This window comes from Electrophorus electricus, chromosome 13 (genome assembly GCF_013358815.1).
Source record: "Electrophorus electricus isolate fEleEle1 chromosome 13, fEleEle1.pri, whole genome shotgun sequence".
NCBI lineage: Eukaryota > Metazoa > Chordata > Actinopteri > Gymnotiformes > Gymnotidae > Electrophorus > Electrophorus electricus.
Genome location: NC_049547.1, coordinates 14,841,668 through 14,865,865, shown reverse-complemented (window position 1 = coordinate 14,865,865; position 24,198 = coordinate 14,841,668). Strand labels below are relative to the sequence as shown.

The 24,198-nt window shown below is 38.4% G+C and overlaps 1 protein-coding gene across 1 annotated transcript; it reads right to left on the bottom strand.

The window, feature by feature from the left end:
* Positions 1–2,226: 2,226 nt before the first annotated feature.
* On the bottom strand, positions 2,227–13,328 carry kcnk5a (potassium channel, subfamily K, member 5a). The gene is made up of 5 exons (XM_027001429.2): positions 12,851–13,328; positions 5,027–5,138; positions 4,400–4,566; positions 4,022–4,190; positions 2,227–3,472 (listed from the first exon to the last, which is right to left on the bottom strand). Exons 1-5 carry the CDS (start codon positions 13,034–13,036, stop codon positions 2,553–2,555), a joined length of 1,554 nt encoding a protein of 517 aa, XP_026857230.2. The 5' UTR covers positions 13,037–13,328; the 3' UTR covers positions 2,227–2,552.
* Positions 13,329–24,198: the final 10,870 nt, after the last annotated feature.

The following is a 24,198-nucleotide window of genomic DNA, read 5'->3' as shown; positions in this document are numbered from 1 at the left end:
AACAAATAATCCTATTAAGTCAAACTGCATCTGACTTCTCACTCTTTGTGTGGTGACTGACAGTTCAAATGTTAAATCAAAGGTAAAACTAACAGTAATTTATCCTTGAGAGTTACAAGGATGTAATCTGAATCATTTCCATTTATGTTGTCTAAAAAACCCTTAAGCTATCATTTATCCCAATCAGATTAGGGTAATGGAAAGCTCACAGAGAAAGTGATACAATTATAAGACAGTGCTAAAGGCACTTGGAAAGAGTCTCTGAATGCCAACATGTTGCAAACAGCACTCTAACACTTTGGGAAGACAAACTACATAATGGACATAAAGTAAGGCAAATGTGTCATATCACTGAGTATGGGATATTAATGTGGCAGTTCTCATTTGGCATGCTTTATTCTGCTGAAGTGCTGGAAAGGTTCTGGTCTGTGATTTAGAGGATTAAAATATATTTTGCACATTTCAACAAAACCAAAAATGTCTACAAAATGTGCAACAACAACCAAAAAAAAAAAAACTAACCAACCAATCAATCATGAACTGACCTCTGTAAAATTCCTGTCTGAGACCTGACATCAAGGAAGCATGTGTTAACCCTGGTCTGTTTATGGCTACTCATGTCACTTAGAGCACAAAAAGTAAACAGAGGCTGCAAGGCTGTGTCCTGACTAGTGGGGCCTACTTTTGGGCAGTTGTCCAGTGTTTACATGCCAAAAACACTGGCTCTTGAGCAAGACAGCGTCTTCATCGACTCTCTGGGTGACCAGTCATTTGGCAACTTTAAATGGTTCTATTTTTGTTCAGGATGTTTTCAAGCACTTCAAGGAACAATTACACTTGACACAATTAGAAAGTCAAAAGAAAGTTAATATTACACAATCCAAAAAGCAAAGGCGGGATCTCAATAGGTGTAGACAAATGCGCATTTCCTGAGTTCTCTTGGAATGACACTGGATTTTAGGTGAATGGATTTAATTTCAATTCAATTTCCATGGATAACAGATTGTTACAGGGCTTTGGCATACAAACTTCATTCCATTTTTAGGAGGTGAATAACTGTGTCCTGATTTTATCACAGTACAATACCCTGACAGAAATTTTACGATTGTTCCATAAGATTAGAAAGCATAAAGAAATCTACAGTAAGATAGAGAATTAGAATGCAGGAGATTTGCAGATGTGCAGAGTGCAATTAATCCAATACAGGAAACTCACTCAGGAAGCTGTTTTCCATACACAGGGGCTGCCCAGTGTCTTGACGCAAGAGGCTAGTGTGAGAACAAACACAAAAAACATGCGCACACAGAGGGAATTTCAAGGAGGATATGCACATTTTGTCTCACGCATACTAGGAGGTGCAGGATCAAGAGTGGAATGAGTCAAAAATATTACACTTTTAAGTGCTTCTAAATTTAAGACTGCAAAGAGATAAAAAAGTTATCTTCAAAAACTGGGCAACAACTGGCAGCATTTAATGCCACAATATTTTAATACATAATAGGAAATATTTGTTGAGAGAACAAAATATAATGCTGAAATATCCCTTGTATCAAAAATATTTCACTTTGAACTTAAATCAGATTTTGGTTCTTGTAGGTCAACATGTAAGACACATGTCTAGATTAAGAAAGCAAATATTTTCCCCATCTATTAAAAACAAATATCAATTTAATGTAGAATAAGGCAACATTTCGCAAAACCTTTATTAAATCCCAAGTCTTGCACTGGAAGACCTTACCAAGACCTTATATACCAAAAACATGATGCAGTGGATGGAGGACACTTAACCAATTTGAGTGTTAAACCATCCATCAAGTATTTTATGGCTCAGATTCTATCAGAGCAGTGCAAGGTGCTGTCTACAATAGGACTACTTACTGAGTGCACCAGTAAGATCTGCTTTATACAGTGATTTAGTAATTAAAGTTGTTCATAGTGGCTACTTGAAAAGGTTTTAGATGTGGCTGACCTTGCATACCATAGAGAAAGCATGTGGAGTCTTGGCCTTCATACTGTCCATGCTGTTGTGTGATAATGGGTGGTAGTGGTGGTGATGAATTAGGGAGATTAGGTAGGGGGAGATGGGTAATGCCCATATAAATGGTTAAAACCATTTATGCAGATAGAACTTTTGCATTCATTATGTCAAAAACACCAATGTGGTGAATAAATCTGAGAACCAGGAGTAATTCTCAACAGAATCACCTATCCTTATTTCTCACATAATATAAATCAGGTTGCAGTGGACCATGGACCCATTACAACTGATTCTGCAGTACATATTTTGCAGGCTGTTTGAATTTCATTTGATCTAATAAATATAACCCAAAAATTAGAAATAAACCACCTACAAAACCTACATATCTTAGCAACTGTCAAGAAGTCTTAGAAAGAAGACTTCTGAAAAAAATCCTATTTCTACTGGTCCATAGAGTCTTTACAAGTGTATTGAACTGTTGACTTCATTTTGGTCATGTCATTTGGGGTAGTTTGGAGTATGGCAGCTGTTGTTCCAACATTTTTGCTTGGCATAATACTGACTAAAATGCATTTCACAGATTCTGGGTGTTGTCTTCCTTGGAGTACTCCTCTACCAGCTGCTCATAGGAGTGACGGTGTTCTGACCTGTCTGTGAACACTGATCCCTCTGATTCAGAAGACTGCTCCTCCTTGGAATCAGTTTCTGATTCACCATTTTCATCTGACGTTGAGAGCTTGGGCTTGGCAACTTCATCCTCCCCTTCTAAATTGTTGTTTAGCAGGTTTTCCTCATCAATGAAGGTGATGTTGGCATTTGGAAAGATAAGGGGTTGATACTCTTTGGAGTCCCACATGTGATGGCTACTGCTGCAGCCTCCAGGCTCAAGGATTCCCTGCTCCTCATCTGCTTCTTTATCCAACTGATTTTCATACATCCTCTCCAGATCAGCATCGAGGTCGCCATCACCCTGCATCTCATTGAGGAGAGGCCCCCCCTCTTGCCCAAGCAGGTAGCTCTTGGACTTGGAGAAGGCCACAGTGACTCGATCGCTGAAGCTGTAACGGCGCTTGTGCCGAGGCGAGCGCTCTAGGTTGAGGATCGCATTTCCGTTAACAGTGGCAGCGTCGCTGCAGCTCTTGGAGCGGTTGTTACTGGCAACCCTAGTGGCACATGGACCATCACCTTCCTTCTTGGCACCGATCTGTTTGATGAGGTCATTGTAGCCCTCCTGCCTCTTGGAAAGAAAGCTGAAGATGTTGACATCATTTGTGGCAGACGGCAGGGGCAGGGTTTTGTGCCTATCTTTGCAGTTCTGTAGCTCGTCCAGTGACAGCTTTCGACGTTTTCTCCGTTTCTTCAGAGCCTTGTGGGCCTCAATGACCATACGCACTTTCCAATTGAAAAACAGGGATAGCCAGGCCAAGCCAAGGTATATCCACACCTCCACAAAGTAGCGGTAGAGCGTAGGGTAGTCTGCATTTGGGTCAACACCTAGAAACATAGATGTAAAGAGTGTGTCAAAAGAGCTACAGTGGAGTTTCATAATCCACTCTTCAGGGGCCCTTAGGCAGTCCACATTTTTGCTTTCTGCCAGCTCCCAGCACAAGTGTGCCAGGTATTCAGTGTTTGTGGTTGCTTGGTTCAGGTATGTTGAACCATCTAAGGGACCCAGAGTGCTGAAAAACTTTAGGATATGTCAATACTAGAAACAAGCGTTAATGTATGGGCTTATCATGCCAAACGACAGGTGCATAAGCATATAATTCTTTAAAAGATTTGACTGAGTAAATTGGAACCTTTGTATTCATGCAAAGATTAGTACAGTAACTTTAATCTTATGTAAACACCAAGAAGCATTACATAAAATAAGTCCATTTTCTTTCTCAGAATAAGAAGTGTGCAAACCTATTGAAAATGCTATAGAAAAAAAAAACAGGCTGAATAAATAAATTACAAGAGCAGTTCTGGCTTTTAAAACTTTCTTTAAACGATTGTTTATTGTTGTCAAACAAACAAAATAAACACACTTAAAAAAATCACCTGCAACAAGATCACCAAATCCAATAGTTGTCAAAGTGACGAAGGAAAAGTATAAACCCTCTATGTAGGTCCAACCTTCCTGAGACATGAAAACGAATGGGGGAATAACCAAATGAACTAGTACACCCCACAGTAGAAAGATTGCTGTACAGGTGAACTGTGCCTTCCGCTGGTGGGTGGGAGAGATTGAGATACAAATTAAAATGGGGTTCAAGTAAACCTTTTTGCAAAAATAAGACACTGACGTAACTTTTAAACTAGGTCTTGATGTTTCAAATCAATCTGCCAACATACAGATTTAAAGTTGTTTTTTTTTTTAACCAATATATTAAAAAGTAATACTTCATAAAATCAGTATAGGAAGTGGCTGCTGCTTACCAGTGACAGACCCCTTTTGGTAAGATATTGTCCAAGATGTTTTGCTCTTCCACCAAAAAATTTCCCAAGTTCACTGATCCACGTCAGGCAAAGTGGTACACCGAACAGTCCATAAAAAATGCAAAAAACCCTTCCTGATGATGTCTTGGGAGCAATATTGCCATAACCTAATGAAAGAAATAGAAAGCATGGACAGTTAATTGCTCCAAGCTACTAAAGCCACGGCGTCCATAATCTGATTTCTTTGTTTTTGCAATAGTTTGCTGTCTGCTGTCTCGATGGTCTCTGCTGATCCTGTCTTATAGAAACAATAATCGCTTTTTAGCTTCATGTTTCATTTTCACGCAGACATTCATCTTATCAGAGAAGAATACTTATTCACATGCTAGAGATGCTCACAAAATGGCAAGCAATACAACTGAGAGTGTGACCTGCTGACATGAACTTTTAAACAGGTCATTAACAAATGATTACCAAACAGAATCTTTAGTTCTTCAGGGAATAAATAAAGCCAACTACTTCCTGAGCTCTTTGATTAGTTAAGATAATCAGTCTCCACTGTTTACTCCCAAACAATAAACAGATTTGTCTGATTCGCACTGTGAAAGCAAGGAGCCGGGCTTTTACCTATGGTTGTAATAACGGTAGCAGCAAAAATGACAGCATTTGGCCAGTTCCAGTTGTTAAAGGTTTTGTTTCCTGTAATGGTGACACCTTGTCCTGCAGCCTCAGACACCACCTAAAAAAGGATAAAAAGTTGATTTTTCTCTTTAAAAAGTGATTTTAAGAGATACATCACAGACACGCGCGCGCGCACACACACACACACACACTTTTGAGACGAGAAATCAGGATTTTGTTGTGTCTCAGGCCAGAACCTCTACCACATCCTTCCTGTGCGCCACTGACCTTATCAGCATGTCCCTGATGAGGACTGCATTGCCAAACAGCCCACTCAGGGACATGAGTGGACCATCCCTCACCTGAAGGGCTTTTGGCAACCACTCTGAGCCCAGAGCACGCAAAGCCATCACAGAGATGCGCCAGAGTGGACCTTAATGTGTCCCTGAACAGCTATTCTGCACTTGTGTAATCAGAGATGAAAGGAACAGCTGGGCTTTGCTCATGGCAATGATTCAAAGCTCCTTCCATCTTAAGAAAATAAACACATCATTTAGAGCAGCTGACTATTTTTATTTCAAATGGACAAATATAGACTATGAAAAAGTTTTGATCAACTTAAATGCAACTCTGTACATGATGTGTATACTGTATAATGACAGTAAATTCACAACATGCAATAACAGAAGAGAGGTGGGATTTTTAAGAAATCCCATAGATCTGATGCCGCTTGATCTTCTAGTACTTTGTCTTGTTTATGTCAGGTGAAAGAATATTACTTAAAGAGCATAACACTAAAATTCAGAGGAGGAGCAGAGATATTTGGCTCTGGTGTCTGCAAAAATAACTGGCGAATTAAAATCAGAGTAAAGACAGTGGGAATAAAAAACGTCACAAAAATTCTTAAGAAATATCTGATGCATAATTTTGGAGTTCCTCTGTAATAAGGTCCTGCAAAATAATCTGTTTCTACCGAAGCTCTTAAACATATAATCAATCGCAGCTTTGAAGTACAATATTTTTCTCTCCTAAATGGCAACTATTTCTGCTTAAAACTACAACAGATTAAAGTGTAAAGAGGTAATGCACTGTCTGCCACAAAATCAAAAACATTCCATCAGTTGATCATTTTGCAGGAAGGCAGCACAATTTCTTAGGCCTAGTAAATCAACAGCTGCATCCTCTGTCAGCGTCAGCATACTGACTGATGAGTTATGACATGCTGTCCCTGGTCTCCCCATTAAAGACCTTTGCTACGTCAAGGGTCTTTGAAGCCTACTGTTTATTCCATCTGCAAAAGTCATTAGCATCAGACAGCAAGCTTTTACAAGGGTCAGCATTTGGTGTGGTGAGGGAACATTTGAAAGATAACTCATTCTGAATTAAAACTCTAAAAAAGAGAAACAGTTACAAGTCTAGAAAAAGTGAGTTCATAGAAAGAAAAAGTAAAGTTCCATTTGATTAGGCCATGCTGGAAACCAAAAGCACATTTGATAGACTTAAAATTATAGGACTGTTTCCTCCTTCTGAGAATGAATAAGTAAAGCGTATCAGGAGGTTTTGCAATCTAATCTGGTACTGCCACATTCTGCTAATTTCACACCATCTGTGACTCAAGAGTCATAGCTAAACTTACAGAAGCGAGTACAAATTGAAAGGGAATAGAACTGTATGCAAGATTTGGTCACAATGCACATGTGCAAATCCAAATCACCTTGAACTAACCACACTGCTCATTGAATCCATCCAAAGATCATGCCAAAAATGTGCTTAGGTTTGTGTGCTCTAAGAGCAGCTACATGGAAAGCTAGTAAGTTTTGGCTACTCAGATTGCTTATCTAAACCTTTGTCATGTGAAATTATGTCTTGGTTTAGTATAGTAATAATTTACCTTCATTACTTGAGCTAAAAGATGCATGCAGAGGATTTATTTTTAAAACACTTCAGCTTAAACTGTCTTTGCAACAATAACTATCACTAAAGTAGCTTCAGTGGGTAAGTCTGGCAGAACTTAGCACAAATTCCAAGATTTATTACAGTAGCACAATATCTTGCCATGCAATAATGTCATCACCTTAACCTTTAATAGTCTAATTACTGAATCTCAACAAATAACTAAAATATTTATTTATATCAGTTACAATCATAACACAATTTAAGGTCATATTAAATTATATTTAATTACATTACATGTATAACAGTATTATGGCTTACACAATAGCATTTGCTCAGAAAGTGGGCCATTTATCAATCAACTGACAAAATTGAAGATGCTCAAAACAATGTACTACATCCTCACACACACAGTCTGTGGAGGGTCATCAGCAGGTCCCCTTTGGCTCATCTGGGTTCATAGAGTGTCTAATTATGCTATGTGTAAAAGGTGATTGTGAGATCAACAGGAACAGACATGCTCTGATAGGATGTGAATGATGAAAAGGATTCTTGTGATGAATTTTAGGGAGTTCTCAAATGAGATGACCAGATCGTGGTGTGGGAAGGTATCAACAGGACCAAGCGACAGCTCTGTCTTACTGGGATTCAGTTATAGATGATGGGCAGTCATCATGTCCTGATTCATATATATTCATATATATAAAACTCATTTAGCACATTAATTCTGGGGAGGGGGGAACTTTTGCTTTAATTTTAAATGAACTTTTTAGCTTGCTTTTTTTTTTAACTATTCTGATGTTTTGATATTTGTTTCACAATTCAAAATGTCAAAATCAATTTGGAAATTCAGATATAAACCTTTTCAAAGTTTTCTGCTATCAAAAGCTATTGATTGCAACCACTAAATATTGTATATGTCAGCTATCTTTATAAGTCCCCGAATGGCTCTCTGGAATATCCAACATTCCATAACTTTTCAGTAATACATTATTTTAATAAATAAATCAAATAAATAGATGCCTAAATGTCTGATGAGCAGAGAAATAAAATATTGGCAATGCTTAATCTGCCCACAATAGCGAAAACTGAACAGTATAATGTAATGGAGGGAGATCACTATGCCTCCACAGCTTTCCAAAGCCTCCAATGCCACAAAAATCAGATGCGCTCTTGCACATTGGCTGCATGCAATGCATGCAACAGGCAGTGTCATAGAGCTGGACGGGGCCCAGAACCAGCCTCCTCCTACTCAGAACCAGCCTCCTCCTACTCAGAACCAGCCTCCTCCTACTCAGAACCAGCCTCCTCCTACTCAGAACCAGCCTCCTCCTCCTCCTGCTCCTGCTCCTCCACATCCACCCTGAGATATAACGCACAGTCCAAGGCAGCCTTTCTTCAGAATGGGAAGTTCAATGGCCCAAGAGAAGAGTAATGATTTAGTCTAACTTGGTATCATGACAAACAGTATGGCCTTAGACACTGTTTGGTCTGTGAAAGGTCATGGCAATGTGAATGGTAAAGCTAACACTGTGCAAAGCCAATCAGTTCTCAGTGTCTCAAGGCTGGCTGCATGAAAAATAAAAAGAGAGAGACACTATTAGTTGTTGAGTTGTGACTGGACACAGTATAAAACTTCAAGTGAATGAAATGAAAATCTACAGATCCTTGACACAGGGAAGAACGTGACCCCACAACATTATTTTAAATGAGTAGCTTAATGTACAACTCGCTGTGGAGTACAATAGATTTGTAGTTCTTTCCTTCAAAACATAGCCTTCCATGAAGTTAGTCCTGATCTTCACCAGCATTTGAAAAGCCAAAGCAAACTTGCAAAGAGAGAAGTGCACATTCACAGGCAAGCTGTAAGCCCGGTGCAGCCCTGATAAACAGTATGTGGCAAAACCACAATGACAAACTCCAACTGTTATCAGCCAGCTGACTCTTTGGCAGAGGGATCTATACTGCGGGTAGTTTTCCATTACTGAGTATGGGGAGAGCATAAGGTGTCTAGATGCTTAGACCTGCTGTCAAATAATAGATCCAGTTTCAATAGTTACAATTAACCAACACATTTCAACTGCAGAAAGAACAACAGGGAATCCCACCTCAACGAGCCAGGCCTTAACATTGTTTAATTGATAGTCATGTGATGACTTCTGTGTTGTATTGGGGTCTGTAAGTGTAAAGCTAATTTGACACAGACTAAAGATAGACATTGTTTTTCACATTTCTGATTTGATCACAAATGAAGTTGTAAACACATACATAAATCCTACAAGGACTTCTTTTTCATCTGTGCCTTCTCACTCTTGCACTCACACACTCACACTCACTTAAAGCATAGCGTTTCTCTACCATCATGGTTCATGGTTGGATGCTATCCTGCCATTATGGATGTGAGAACTAGAGCCTCTGACTCAGCCAAAAAAAAAGCTGACAATGCAAAAGCACCCTTCAACTTTTCAGAAAGGAAACCATCAAAATCATACGATCTGCCAAGTTTGCTTAATGCAGACTCAGATTTCAAGCACATTACTAATATTAATCAAATGACAATTACTAAGACATATAATTAAAATTTCTCATAATGAGATTTACCCAAAGTTACTATAACCAAAATTACTTTCATCACTCTGAGCTGCTAGACTTTATTGCAGACTACCCACCTCTCAAGCAGTGGGCATAAAAGAGATAAGCTCAAGATAAAGTTCAAGGTCTTGATTATGAAAACTGGAAATATATTGGTTAGCAGCAGCTTCTGGCATACATAAAAATTTAAGACGACCAACCAACTGCCCTGGGCAATATAGAAATGCATTCCAACTAACACCTTGCTTTGTTTCTAGGGATATCATTCAACTACATCATGTTTGTGGTTTACAGTGCTAAGGAGTGGTGATGCACATTCTGAGTCACCAAGATCTCATCCAAGGAGATTAGTGCAAAGGGCTACTTCAATACTCGTAATGACCACACAAACATGTTGTGAAGGAAAGCCATCAAGTGAGCAAGAGCACAATACAAAGGTTACCTGAACAGTAAGAACCGTGCCAATTACAAAATTACTGGAACTGGTTACAAAGGTTACAAAAACTGTTTCAGTCAATCAGGTTCACTGCTTATGTCCTCATAAAGGGCATCATAGCTATGCAAAGTTAATACTCGACAAGTTTCAAAGACAGGAATTCAGACATGTAGAGCATCCATGGCTAGATAACTAGCTAACCTAGCTAATCTATAACTACAGTCTGTAGGTATGTCCTAACCTTCCAGACTACTGAAAATTCAGACTGGTTTATGTGAAGTCGGTCCACTCTACCATGGATACCATGCCATGCACAGTGGGGTGGTGTTGTTGACACCAGCGTAGAGGCTTCCACCATAGCTCATTTCGAGTTATGCTTGGGCTGCTTGAGGATGCAGTGTATATTAGTCCATGGCAGAAAAGTGATAGTAAGCATTTTCTTTTTTCCATTTCAGTGAAGACAAGGTGCATTGTCAGCTGCACACACCACAGGGCTATCTTGATAAGATATGGGCCACTAGTGCCCATTCATGGGCAGTGAGTTTTTGTCCTTTTTAAATTCTACTTCTAATGGGTCACAAACGGAATGACCTCTTTCTGTGTGACTGCACATTCTTGTATGAGAAGTGCAGTATTCCAAAACATGAGTAATTTGTTAGATTTACAATAATAATTTGCCCCTGAAGGCAGTGCAGTGTTGCCATCAGGTTAATTATTTACTCACCATTTCCATGGAGACCAGGTGTTAATGTTACTGAATTAATGTAAAACAATGCCCAGCCTACAGTGGAATTAGGTCTCACTTCAGCAAAGCAGTGTCAACTATAAAGAGCCACAATAAATATGAGTCAGAGTTTTAAAAAGGAGTGAACTAACAAAAGCCAAAGCTGGGTACTTCATAAATCATAAAGCCACAAACATTATCAGAAACTGTCAGAAACCTGAAAAAAAAATTAAACTGGATCTGTATTCATGTAGGAATTCAGTTAAAAAAAACAGTCTACAATCATTTTTGCCATTTTGTAATAACCACACGGTTAATATTCTTTGTGACAAATAGTCTTTTTTGGGGAAGTGCTGCTTTTGGTAAAAGTTTGTTTTTATGCTGTCCTGATTTTTTAAGACTCTTAGCCCAAGCCTCTTGCAGTGAGCACACAAAGCCCAAACTCAAGCCCTCAACCCAAGGCCTCTCCAGGCCCCCTGGCCCACTCCCCTCCTCACGCCCAGCGTTCACTTCCAAGCCAAATCCAGCAGCAATGAACTGCAACGGAAGAGAATAAAGAAACATGAGGGGGGAGGGGAATTGGCCGCTGCTTTGAGTATTAACCCCACCCCATGCCGTTGGTTACTCTGGGGGAGAGCTTCATTCACAGGAGTGTGGGGCTTCATGAATTATGCACATGCTCCTGGGGGTGAGGGGGAGCTAAGAGGGGAAGGCAGTGCCCTTCAGTCATCTCTGTTTAAAAATATTTAGATACGTTTGATAATGGTTATCATTATATTGCAAAAACGTACAGTGAAAAGCAGTTGTCTCCTTTGGTGTAGAACTGCCACATTCATTTGAGTGTGTACCTCTGATACAGGAAATCCTACCCTCTCAAAAATAAAGACCAAAAGAATGAAGGGTTTCAAGTGTAGAGAATGGGGATAATTCCAAATCAAAGTCAAATCAACTGAACAGAGGATATCCTACCAGCTACTACCATTTAGCTCTCAGAACCCCGGCATTTATTTGAACATGATCTGATCAGGTACTGTATAATTTTTAGGAAAACATTAAATAGCTCTGAACCAAGTCCATTGTAAAACAAACAATTTTCATTGTTTTCAGTTGTTAGTTACAGGACCAGACAATGTAAAACAATGGTAATTCTTAGTGATATGACAGAGAAACCTGAAGTACTTGAAATATTTATCTGTTTTATAGAGTTTCAGCAAAGTTTCAGTCAAAGGTACTGTTCAAGCACTTTTGTGAGAGGGTGAAACTGCTTTGTGTGCTTAGTGTTTTTAAATCTGTCTATATATATATCCTCATTCAAGCAGATCTATCAGATAGTTAATCAGTTATAATTTTACAATGCACATCTTGAGGCATTCAATCGATAACCAAAGGAGCAAACCACAGGGAATGGAAGAGCAAGCGCAAACAATACAACTATTCAAGTCTTATGGGGGACAGTAACCCATTATGACACTGAGCCCACAGCATAAGGCAAAAAAAACCCCACAAGGAGTCTATGCAGAACACATGCACTGCATTACATTACAATGGTATGTGCAATTCTACTAATCTCATAAAACATAGATGCAGGTCTAGAGCTGTACTTGTGGTAGTTCCAAGTCTCCAGTAGCTATTTAGTGGTATAAGTCGTTAAATTGTTGAAAAACATATTTAGAATAATTTGCAGGTGTGAAAATAACAGCTTTTCTTAGGGTTCCTTGCTGGCATCAATACGTGTTTACAATGTTTCTTGTTTTGATAACATAATGGTTTTGGATACCTGTGCCAATTACAAAACATACCAACACACCTGTTCAAAACATCTGTTAGGAGGTGCTACTCACTGGCAGTCTAACTATTGGAGGTGTGTTTTAGTGAAGACAAATAGGAATAAGGGCTCCAAGTGTCATCTCTTAACACTGAATCAACCATTCTGACAATCAGCTACGTTCATTTTTTGCTTCATAGGTGCCTCTGATGCAGTGGATTTTTGTTAAATGTAGAACTTTTACATTAACGTGCTGAAAATTCTGCCTGCTCACATCAAGTCATGTCCAATACCAAAAAAGCTCAGTCCTCTTCAAGCGTTTACAGATGTGACATCACACCGTGTGACGAAAACATATAATTGGAACACTTCATAGAGTTGCTTTCAACGACAAAGCCTAACTGAAGTGGTTAGCCCTACCTCCAAGATCTTGTCCAAGTCATCTTTTTTAAGGCACGGGTAGTCTTTCAATATTCTCTCCTTCTTATCATTATATTCATTCACTGCCAACTTCCAATTCGGTTCCTCAAGCACTTGGAATATTGCTGCCCCAATGGACAGGTAGAAAATAATAGCCGAAGTCAGTAGGGGACCCTTATCCACCATAATTAAGCGCAGTGCCTCGGAAACACGGGAAAGCAACCCTCACTTCTTTCAGTTTTTAAAGTACGCGCTGGTCCATTCATCAGTTGCTTTATTGCCCGCCAAATACCTTTTCTTCCCCAAAGATTCTTGGAATATTTTCGGATTCGTTTTATATCGACACACGCCCCAGACAGGTTCCTAAAACTGGATGTCAGAGCCAATACATTTTCCGTAAACGCAGATTCAGAACAAACAACCCTCTGAAGTTTTCGCAGTTTAAAGTAATTCCTCAAGTCTCTCGGATAACTCTTTGCCCACGTGCGTGACTGGTATGCCAGCGCCTCGCGTGCGCTTCTGGTTAAAGTAGCACCTTCCCAAGCCCGCGAGGGCGTGGAATCAGCCCGAGATCCGCCCATGAGCTTTGTCGTCTCGCGCCTTCAATCCGTCACTCTCCTGCAACAGCGAAGAGTCGACTTGCAGGTGCACTCTGCGTCAGGCGTCATTGAATTGTTTGCGCCTGATTAGTCCGGTGTCGTACGATGTGGGTGTTTCACTGTGCTTTTTAATTTTTCACAACGGTTCTAAACTGTAATCTCCTTAGCGTTTAGGAAATTGGGAACGAGAGGAAATGCGTGAACATTTTCCTACGAGGAAAATAGGTTATGTTTTCAATATTATGAGAATAGTATATCTTGTTTTCAGAAACAGAGAACAAACACCGTCAACGATGTAAAAAAGGAAAAAGAGCACAATTTCTTAAACAGCCTTTCTATCTTAACGATGAATCTATCCAGACACTGGTTGTTCATTTGTTTGAGCAGGAACTGATAACTGATGTTACTTTATTCATCTGCGCCTATGAACAAAAGCATGAACGCTGACTGGATGCAGGTGGTTCTTGCCACTCACTTACATAGGAAGCAGCAATGAATAGACTTAGAGCCTTGAATGGGTGGAGTGTGTGTGGTTAAGGGTTAGGGTTTAGAGTTACCGCTAGGGTTAGGTGTAGGCTTATCATTTTGCTGTAGTAATATGCAACTCAGAGGAAATTTCCCACAAAGACAGTAATACAATAATGTGTGTGCACACTCTTAATTCCCTTTTATCTTCAAACAGTACCAGTGTGTGCCAGCTTTGGTGTTCAGGAAACTATAATATAATATAATACATATGGTACAATAATATACTATGGTACTATAATAACAGATATTCCTGTAATTTGTCATTTTAAACCCACTGATTAGACTTGCAAGACACATGTCTCAGCATGTCTGAACTTACACAAAAGCATGGGTGTGTCAAAATTAACATTTTCATTTTTCATACCATTCTCCCTAAGCACATTTGCCTAACTAGTTACCTTGCTAAATGCGGAAACATTGTGAAGTGTGAGTCATGAAAACATCACAGTTCTTTCACATTCCTGAAAGTTTTTAAACTCAGACAATGCATTTCTTGTTTTCTTTTGCTTGGTCCAAATCACTAAGAACAGTGCTCTCTTTTTAGGATACCTCTCACTAACATTCTGTAGTCTGTAATCCATTCAGATAATAGTACTTGGACTTTTGGCACCTTACCAGCTGAACCGACAGCTGGTTCAGACCAAGCATCATGACAGGGAAAGCCTGTCATCATTAGGTATGCTGACAGTTTAGTTTAGACAGTTTAACTTTTGCATTGTACTTATTGTGTGCATGAGTGTAAAATGGCACACATAAGTGAGAAAGAAGGGGCCCCTAAGCCATGACACTAGCCCTAGACAGTGCAGTTAGTTCACTTCATGCCTTTGCTAACAGTAGGACTGGAAAGCCCAGATCTTCAGTGCCTGCAAATCCACTGGTGTGCAAGGAGCAGCGAGCCCTACACACTTCTTACTTTCCCCACTCTGGATGTGAGGCCCCTGAGTGCTCTGCCTTGTAGAGGTAAATTACCAGACAGCCACCATGGATGGCTATTAAGAGGGGGAAAAAATAGAAAAGACAGAACCAAGGTCCCAGAGGCCTTCATTATCTCTCGCAAAGTCTACATTAGTGTGTTCTGTCACATTTTGTAACTGCAGTCATTCATGTTGGCTATCATAAACCGTGCTTGGCTGCTGGAGAGCTTGCCATACATCATATTTCAGCTGTTTTTCCTTAACAAATACTTTTTTCATCAGCATTTCTCCTTACTCATGTGGTAGTAGGGTAAACTTCCAAATAATTATATGAAATTCAATTGTAATTAAATTGGAAATGATCAGATTTGCAAGCAGGTTTGACTAGGAAGACAGTTCTATTCAGATTGCTGCCAGTGGGTTAAGCATACAACCAGCTAACTGGAGAACAGGCTAGGGTTAGGGTGAGGGTTACAGTTAGGGTTAGACTTAGGGTTATCAGTGAGCCAAATATTAGACTGTTAAACATTCAATAGATTAGTGAATCAACCTTTCTCTTGCAATTCCACAAAGTTACATATTTTTAAATTTTCAAAACATATCTACTGACATTGCATTCCCATAACCAACCTGCAAATATCATTGGAACATGTTATAAAAGCGATTATTTGATAAATTAATGAACAAAGGAACCTTTAAAATATTACATTGGAAGATGCCTGGTTTAGACTTGGTATAGAAATCAGAATCAGAATCAGGCTTTATTGGCCAAGTATGGTCACACATATAAGGAATTTGTTCTTGGTTATAATAGCTCACCCTGCACAAGTTGCTTGTACGCAGTAAAACAAGAGACATTTCCACCACACTCACAACACACACGTACACTCACACACATACACACACAGGCATACTTGTAAACATTACATGTGCATCAATTGTTTAGAGTGCTGAGTTCAGAGGTTGGGGGATGCAGCTGTAGAATGAAAAGTAAAATAAATAAAATGTGGGGGGTTTATATGCATATATCAAATACTCCAATTATGGGAGTGTGTACCTCTCGAAGCAAAACATTGTACCCTCTCAACTAATGACCAAAGGAAATGTGTGCTCACATGAAGAAAAATTTGTATCATTACATATCAAATCAGCTACAGAGAGGAAGCTTCAACGCTGGATATCTTGGAGTCCATGCAATATTCAAAATTGTACCAAAGGTCTGTCTGCCTACCATAAATCAATTAAAACTAAAAATGCAATAATTTCAATATTTTCACCACAAGTTTAACTATTCCCTATATAGTATATATGACTTGAACATATAGAATTGTATTTATTTATTATATTTTAATGTCATTATTTATTATAAATAATGTATATATATATATATATATATATATATATAATTATTTATCTATTAACACTATTTATTTATGAATATTGGTATCATTTTCTTGTAGAATCCCTTTCCAGTAATGATCCCTGCCTTCACATCACTTTCCAAATCTATTAATTATAGCTCATCAGATCCAATGTTTTCTGTGCCTTACAGAACAGCATCCTAAGGGGGAGAAAGCTATGTAATATCAATCAGCACAGTTATTTTCATTGAGGTACTCTTTGATTGCCTAGACCCTATCTTGATTCCCAGAAATGTTTCAGAGAAAAGAAAGGTGTGCATGTTTGTACTGTTTGTACAATACAGGTTGTATATGAGATTTGGTCACACTTATGTTTCTTTGAATTAATTACTTGATTTGCCTGAAGTACACTGAACTGAACACGGCCTTTGTTTTTATGAAGATAAGGACATCGTATAATAATGTAATTAAAACAAATTTAAAGCATAATTTAAAAATTAGAGTTTAATTAGCTGTCACAACTGGGTTGCTTTTAAATAAAAAACTAAACTAAATCATGATACATAGATATCTTGAGAAATATAATCACATTTAACTGGTAATTAATTAATCACCAATTCATAGTTTTGTTTTGTTTTTCAGTTGATACATTTTAATCCGGGAAATTTTAATCCAGGAAATCACCAATATACGATGATCTAAGATGTGTGAAAGCCTTTGACTGAAAGGGTGCTGAGATAGGCTTTGTTATCTGCTACTGCACAGATGCCGAATGAGGTTTTACTGAAGACTTTCCCATGGAAACCTATACTGAGAATCTCTCTCATTAAGAGGGGAGTGTACTGGGCTTCACTGACACAAAAAACCACAGTAACCCACACCGGTTTAAACTGTGTATTCACTGTGAAGAAAGAGAGAGAGTGAGTGTGTGTGTGAGGGAGGGAGGGAGGGGAGAAGCCAGTGAGAAAGGAGAGTGAATGATTGAGTTCACAGTGTCCTTGATTGTTAAAGATCTTCTTTAACTGTTGCCCTCACTAAAAATCATGAATTTTACATTCACAAAGAAGGTGGCACACACTCTTTGGACATAGCCTGTGTTCCTGCTAAAAACTAGCAATGCACATGAACCTGTGAGGGAAAAGCCAGTGTAGTCAAACCACGTGAAACTATAATCAAAGTAATTTAATCAAAGGACATGTATTTCATTTCCATTTTTATGGTACATTCTTTTTTCCAGTTTAATATCCAGTAAGATTTATGGCAGAACTACTGAATGATTGTATTCTGGCTGAGTAACTTTGAGTGTTGCATAAGTTGCTGGACATTTGTGGGCATGTTGTTACTGGGACTGTCTGCATGCTTTATGTGATAGTATTCCTAAGCAACAGGGCTTTTTATGTTTCACTGTGAGCTCCTATCAGCCAAAGCAGCCACTTTAGCACATTATTATCTCTTATACCATCACTCAAATAAAAGATGACCTTTTGACCTTATGCCACATTAGCATTTCTACTGGTTTCAACAAGAAGGGTCAAGCTCAGGTTGACCAAAGTGGAAAGAAGAAGAAGAAGAAGAAGAAGAAGAAGAAGAAGAAGAAGAAGAAGAAGAAGAAGAAGAAGAAGAAGAAAACAATGTTCAAATATTTTATGAAGCTTTCGTAGCCTGTAGCAGCCTTATTGTTTGGATGTTTAAAAATGATATCATCATGATAAATGAATTACTACAAGACATTTGTCAATATACTGTCTGTTTCAAAAGATTTCTGTCCCCCTGAGTCCCACTCTTCTCCCAGTATCTACTCAGTATGGCCAGGATTAAGAAGAGAAGGGGGAGAGAGAGGCTGTTTTCTTTGCTGTGTTTTACACACATGAGCGCTTGAGGGAACCATGCAAGTTGAGACACGTGCATACGCTAATATATCCAGTTATCAAACGATTGGAAATCACATTGGAAATCCTCTTCCCATTTGGGATGCACCAATGCAAAACAGACAGCTATGGAATATTTTATACGATTACTATTCACAAGTGGCAAACTGACTCAAGGAACAAAACATAAGCTGTCTAACTATAGCTGTTCTCTTTGAGGCATGCCTTGCTTAAGGCATCCATGTAGCTAAGTGCAGCTTCCATAAACATGTATAGGCCACTCGATAAAGTCATTTATGATCATAATTTATATGAGGAATAGAATTAAAACTAGGATGAATGCTTATTTTCAAGGTAAACAGTAAGGTAATGTAAAGCAATATGTAGTAGTGAAATATTCCTTTTTTTACATTTATCTAGATTGTGTAGCAGTTATTAAGTACTTTTTTTTTTTAAATGTTAACTTATTATTCTGCTAACCCAGTTTAGCTAGTTACAACCAGTAGGTGTAGTTACAGGCAGGGTTGTAAAGTAATGAGTTACAAATACTCCATATCCATAAACTTATTTATTTATTTTTTTACAGTAATAGCCCTTTTAAAATCAGTTTGGAATTTATTTGAATACATCTTAAGTAAAATAATGTTATTTTTACAGAGGAACATTACTTCTAATAATGTTACTTCTACATTTTTTTCAGCTAGTCAGCAACAATTTTTAACACATTTTTTGTTTGATAAGAGTTACAGCAATTAAAGTGTTAGGAATGTTCCTGTACCTTAAGAATGGTTTTTAAAAGTCAAATACATGAGCTAGTACATTTTTTCAGAGAGGTACTTTTTTTTACTCATACTTAAGCAAATATTAGTGGAGGTGCCTTGTACACTTTTTTTCGAAGTAACAGTGCTTCTACTTGAGTTGGCCCTTGCAATACCTTTTTCTCACGCGATTACAGGTCATCCTGACTTTGCGAGTAATCTAAATGCATTGTGATAAGTGACTAAAATTGAAAGTTAGTTACACAAAGGCACAATGCTGATGCGGCATTGTTTTCACTTCTCTACATACTGAGTTCACTGGCACAGGGTTCAACTCTGCCAGCTGTGCATGTTGTGACGCTTACACTCTTGCCTCACTTGTTCTGTCACGCACGACATTAGTCTCATAAATATGACAGAGGTCACCTTACCACCAATCAGAGGGAGCTTTTGACCTACCTATCCCCCAACCACAAAACTGATTACTGACCCAGTTCAGAATGCTGTGATAATAATATCATATTCATTTATTTTCCCTTCGACCTTGCATAAATGTTCTGGCATGCATTTCAAGCACTTGTACCCTCTGAGTCACTATGTAAATAAAATGATTCAGTGCACAAACATTTAAAAAAGAGAGTTGATTTATTTCGTGCCTGCAGAGACTAATCATGATCTGTCCAAACATTCAGATTTTTTTTTTTTTTTTTTTTTTTTTTGTGGATAGGTGTTCGGGGGTTGTTGTGTAAGTATACAGAGTAAATTCCTTCAAATGTATTTATTTATTTGCATTTTTTTTTTTTTGGGGGGGGGGGAGAGGTGTTTATTGTCACATTGTAACATTATTTCCAGGAGGCCTGCTGATGTTGTCCTCCCTTCTACTAGCAATGTTCTGCAGTTCTATATAAATGATTATGGTCTACTATGTACAATATTACAATTGTAATTCTAATATTTATACATATGTTTATAAAATATTTAAAAATATGTCTTGTATAAATATTACAACCTGTCATTGATTTTCTGTGCATTTCATCACAAGACATTAAAACATGTGCACATGATCATATTAGTCTCCTGATATTCACTGTTGCCATTTTTATAACTATTTGTTGGTTAAAATAACATACATTAATCTGAGAATTTACAAATATCTTACATTTACAACCTTAAAACTAACATCAATACATGTTTAATTCTTGATATTAAAAAACCTCACAAATGATTGAAATATGGAAGAAAAAAAGGAGCTGAACTAAGCTGGCAGGGCATTCCAGAGACCTGTTTGCACATGCAAATTTTTACAAGGTTGAATCTATGTACATCCTGCCAATTTTCTCTTAGGGAGACTGTGCCAGTAAGAGCCAGGTTGAGTCTGTCTGGGTGAGCAGCACAAGAGAGAGTAAAGTATCTATATAGTAAAACTGAATGTATTCCAGCATTTTACTGAGCACCAGACTTTGTGTCACATGTCTCGGAACAGTGAGAATAGGCTAAGTTCAGAGCAAATGTGAGAAAACACAGAAGAACTCTTATTTAAGAGTTTAATTTCATTATAGCACACTCAAATCTCTCTCTCTCTCTTTTCCCCTCATTCTCCCTCTCACACACACACTTGTTGCTCACGGTAAGAGGTCTGGAAGCTGTGTCTTATGACACAAATTACCAGTGAGCTAAACAGACAGTCTTTTTCCTCCTGAACATTTTACTGCTGAAATAGGGCACGGTAGACGGTATTTCATTCATCTTTCATTATAAAGCTATAGACAAACTTTGTGACATTTGTGGCCAGGTTTTAAACTAAAACTGAGATGACTGTGACCTCTTGGCTCATGGATTTTGTTACATTGGGTTATTCTATCTACTAGCAAATAACAATTAGCAAAAGAACAATTCATAAAAATATAATAAAATTTTTGTTCTATTTGGGCTACTTAAATGTAAACAGATATGCAGGTATTCAAATATGAAAAATGTCCAATATGTCCTCCTCTGATAAACAGTACAGTTTGAACCTCAGTCAAGACTTTTAATGGGATATCAAGTAGAATAAGGGCCAAATGTCAATCTCAGTTGTTTAGCCCATTGTCTGACACATTTCCCAGGAGCATCAGTAGCATGGGTTTGGTACCTGAAAGCCTGACCAGTGTAAGCCGCAGACTTGCCTGAGGAGGGAGCAGATTTGTAATAGAGTCAGTCATCCACTCCACCTCCCCTAAAGGGGCTGAGAATGGTTTTTAGAGAGGGATCATACCCACAATTTTCACACTACACATATGGTGTCCCTCTGTTCAAGCAGGTTCTTTTGCCTGTTGGCAGGACACAGAAAACTCTCTCTCTCTCTCTCTCTCGCTCTCTCTCTCTCACGCACACACACACACACACACACACGCACGCACACACACACAAACACAGATACAGAGAGAAAATAATATTTTTCTGCACTTCTAGCTTATAAGCAACAATATGTGGAAAGCTTTTGTGGATTTATTACAAAAAAACATAGATTGCCTTACATACTCACATACACAGAGATGTAGAGAGTAAGAAACAGATAGACAAACACAGAGATAGAGAAACAGTCTAGTTTGGAACAATGTTTTCTCATTGGTTAAGGAAAGGGTAAGTACATGTGAAAGGTAAACACAGTTAGGACTGACCCACACAGGAGTATCATATGATAGTTTAAAGTGTGTAAGTGTGTGTTCATGCGTGTGTGTGTGTGAGAGAAGAGAGAGAAGCCCAATCATAGTAAAAGAAAGATTTGATGAATTTCAGTTCATAAGATTGATTCTAGAACAGACTCTATAAAACTGCAAATGCAATATATCACTTTGTTACTTCATAAATATATAGGATTAAGAATGTTGTTTAATTTTGATATCAAAACTATGCTATGAGATGAACTTTAATGAACCTACACCAGGGTCAGTACCACAACCCACTATAGTGATGTCATAATGTTGAAGCTACAGTGCCACCATGTTGCTCTACCTGTATAAATAACCATAGATAATACAAGAATAACAACAGTAATAAACATTGGCTCTGTTTAAAATAGCCTACTACGCTGTAATATTTTCAAATGTTTGAAATTCTCTGTGATGAATCATGTTAAATCTTGTATTGCAAGTACCTCTGCTACAAGTAGAAGCAGCAGCGATGAACAACCATGTGAGAATGTGAGAGAAAACACTGGCAGACTGACCTTCACCATTGCTATTTATGTACACAATAACTCTGATTACATGCATCTTATGTGTATGACTTACAAAATGCTGAAATTAATAGCTGGATAGTAATGCTTTAAAACTGTGGATCTTAAATTTGTCAGTACCATTTGGGAAAGCATGTGTTGTGTGTGTGTGTGTGTGTGTGTGTGTGTGTGTGAAAGAGAGAGAGAGAGAGAGAGAGAGAGAGAGAGAGAGAGAGAGAGAGAGCAATGCTCTCAATGAAAAGATTCGTTGTTGTTTAAGAAAGATCAAATGAGAGAAAGATCATTTCCCTGTGCTATTTGGCCTCTTCAGTGCACTGTCCTCTTGTGAACTGTCACTGTGTACTGTTCTCATTGTGTGTATAAGCATACAAAATTCAACAGTAAGCCACACTCCCTTCAAACAAATATGTGAGAGTCAGGATGTAGCCTCCTAGCTCCTGTCCTTTATTGACCTATGCATTCATGCACCAAATGATTGGGAAGGAAACTATAAGGAAAATAAGAATTTTAAAAAATACAATATAAATAACACCAATAGAGCTAAAGCATGTTCATTAATTTGAATCAGTACAAGCTGACTGAAGAATACTATTGAGTACAAAAGTCTACTGCTTATGAAACCTTTGTGCTACCCACTTAACATTACATTGTAAAAATAAATATTTCAAGGCTATGCATACTGCAAATTACAAGTGATAAAAATATAAAAGGTATATATATAAAAGGTTTTACTCCTTATATAGTTTAACATGAGTAGAGACAAAAAAATATATAGGCTTAGCATTTTAACACAAATAAGATTAAAGTATTAACTACATAACAAACATAAACTAAAAAATGAATCTAGGATCTGTACAATATCCTTAATCACTTACAGATGATGTTTTCGATGGCATAAACAATACGATTGCAGGAGATTGATTTTTACGTATGAAAGTGTGGGTGCTGGATTATTGAACTGAACTACTTCCTGCTTTGCAAAAGCTGCCAAACTAAAAGTCCTCAGCAGGGGTACTATTTTTCATAAACTAAGGAGAGAACACTCCCCACCTGGTATCTGTGAAGATGCCATGTTCAATTATACTGAGATTAATGTTCAGTCCTCCCTTCTCATGTGGTGGATGACCTCAGATACAGGTCCAAAGAACTTCTTGCATGTACCTCTTTTGGTTACCTTAAATTCGACCTTTCCATGTTGGCTTGGGAAGGCCCTGTTGACTAATGGCATTGGCCAGTCATTTCTTGCTGTTTGGTCATCTTTCATCAGCACAAGGTCCCCTACTTCAATGTTTGGTATTGGCACCAGCCATTTACGACACACTTGCAGGGTGTGTGGGTATTCTTGCTACCAATGGTTCCAAAACTGGTTTGCCAGGCTGTGAACTTGGCACCACTGTTGTTTGTACAGATTTCTTCATGTAAATTTCCCAGGTGGAGATTGAACATTAGCTTTCTGGGTGAGTAACATTGCTGGGTGTAAGTACCAATACGTCTGCCATCAGCATGCATAGGACTTCATGGGTGATACTGGAGTACTCAGAGCATATTAGCATAGAATCCAAGATTCTGAGTGCAATGCCAAACAATCATTCCCAAATGCCTCTGAAGTGTGAGGAGTGTGGTGGATTGAAAATCCAAATGCAGCCATAAATGTTGACATATCTCTGAACTGTTGACTCGTTTGCTAAGATTTGCAGGCTCATTGCAGGCTCTGTTGACTCATTTGCCACAAGCTCATTGAAGGCAGTTCGGAATGGAACTGCTTAGCTGGACCACGAATTGCAAAATATCTCCTTATTTCGTTAATGCAACTAGAGGTGTCTATTCACTCGATGACCTTACTGTGAACTGTGTGAATGGTCATACAAGTAAAAAGAACCATCCAGCACTTGGTGAAACATGCAGTAATGGTCCAAGGGCCAAAAACATTCAGGCCAGTGTCCATGAATGGCAGCAACATGGTCAGTCGCTCTGCAGGCAGATCGGACAGCTTCTGTGTCTCTGTTCTGCCATGAAATAACACACAAATGCAGAAGACTGTTGATGCATCTTTTACCACCAATCAGCCAAAATCCAGCAGCACGAATGGTGCCTTGTGTGACT

Bases quoted from the DNA above. Each gene is read 5' to 3' on its own strand.
- kcnk5a (XM_027001429.2), bottom strand. From the start codon at position 13,036: ATGGTGGATAAGGGTCCCCTACTGACTTCGGCTATTATTTTCTACCTG. The intron at 5,139-12,850 runs GTAGGGCTAACC...ATCCTTTTTTAG, and splicing joins ACTTGGACAAGATCTTGGAG to GTGGTGTCTGAGGCTGCAGG. The intron at 3,473-4,021 runs GTGATTTTTTTA...CTATGTTTCTAG, and splicing joins ATTTGGTGATCTTGTTGCAG to GTGTTGACCCAAATGCAGAC.